This window comes from Octodon degus, unplaced genomic scaffold (assembly GCF_000260255.1).
Source record: "Octodon degus isolate 3935 unplaced genomic scaffold, OctDeg1.0 scaffold00156, whole genome shotgun sequence".
NCBI lineage: Eukaryota > Metazoa > Chordata > Mammalia > Rodentia > Octodontidae > Octodon > Octodon degus.
Window position 1 is genome coordinate 5,848,279 of NW_004524732.1, and position 1,467 is coordinate 5,849,745.

Here is a 1,467-nt window from a genome sequence, read left to right on the forward strand (position 1 = left end):
AAAAAAAAAAAAAAAAGATAAAGTGTAGGGGGAAGGGAGGAGCTGGCCCAGTTGCATAGGGCCAGGCAGGTCCAGAGGCTCGGTTGTGATCCAGGCCAACCAAGCAGGGCTCAGCAGCGTCTGGCATGGCTGGGCTAGCCCAGGTGCCATGTCCTTGCTCCTCTGCTAGATGAGCACCATGCAGGGCTGGGACAGCTCTGACCCCCCAGCCTGTGGCTCCCCAGGCTCTGGGTACATCAGATGACAAGGGGTGCTGAGGCCACAGGGAGGGCAGGAGGCTGTGTAGGGAGGAGAGTGCTTGACAGTCCAGGGAAGAGGGAAATCCACAGGCCTGGCTCTGGCTGAAACCCAAGGGCTTTGTTTTGCAGTGGGGAGGAAGAAATTGGCTGAGAGACCAGGACCATTGCTGGCAGCCTCTTGTATGAGCAGAGGGCCAAGGCTGGTGCTGAACCCAAGGTTCACCCTTGGTGTACTTAGCAAGAGGGATGAGTGGTGCTGGCACATACGTTTCCCGTGACATTGGCCTGTCACAGATCTGTAGCAGGTGCTGCACACCTGTCAGCTCCCAGCCCTGGTGGCAGCCTGGGTGGCAGGAGCTGCCTTTCCCCCACCTCCTCAGGATAGTGAGGTCCAAAGTCAGAGTAACAAAAAACACTGGGGTGGGACTCAGGCCTCCGCCTACACACCTTGAGTGAGGGCCAGTAGGCCTGCGCTGGGCATGCGTCCATGCCTGCGGAGAGCTCCCTGGGGCAGTGTCTGGGTCATAGTCACTCTGCCTAGTGAGTACATGGCAAGGACTGGGGGGCCACAGGTGTGCTGGAGAGGGCAGAGGAAAGTGGAATGGGCCCAGGTCCTGAGGCTGGGCCTGGGCTGACTGTCACATCCTGGCATTGCCTCATTGCCCGGGCAAGATGGGCACGTTGGCTGGCTGCTACCTGGCTCCTCTCCTGGGGCTGCTATCACCAGGGTACAGTGAGGTGCTACTGGCAGAGATGAAAGGAAGCGTGCCCAGGTTCAGGTGCCCTTGGCTGCTGGCCAGCCCATGTTGCTGCTCCCGGAGTGCATCGTGAGCTCCGTGCAGCGCTGCTTGTCCTGGGCCTTGGGGCCAGTACGGCGTGCTCCCTAGGAGCACCTCCAGTCATCAGCCATCACTTTGCATTTTCTGTGTCTCCCTCCATGCTCTGAAATTGGATGGCGATACAGGGTCCTTTCTGTTAATTCAAGGGTGTTCCGGGCAGCACTGACCCTGTAGTGGGTCGTCTTCCCTGGAGACCCTGCGCCCCTGCTGAGCCAGATGAGCCTGGGGAGTGGGGGGGGGCGGGGCGGTGGCGAGCGGGCCCTGCTGCCCACTGATGGGCTGCATTCTCCCTCCAGAGACTGATGGAGAGGCAGAAACGGAAGGCGGACATCGAGAAGGGGCTGCAGTTCATTCAGTAAGCAGCGCGGGTGAGGCGGGCGGGCTGGGCG

General features: G+C 60.5%; 1 protein-coding gene across 1 annotated transcript in view; it reads left to right on the plus strand.

Annotated features, from left to right (window-relative positions):
• The window catches only part of Zc3h7b (zinc finger CCCH-type containing 7B), a 57,463-nt gene that overhangs the window by 20,628 nt on the left and 35,368 nt on the right, over positions 1 to 1,467 (plus strand). The window contains exon 2 of the mRNA XM_023702676.1: positions 1,375 to 1,433. Coding sequence (XP_023558444.1) covers positions 1,375 to 1,433 — 59 coding nt within the window. The remainder of the gene's footprint in view (positions 1 to 1,374; positions 1,434 to 1,467) is intronic.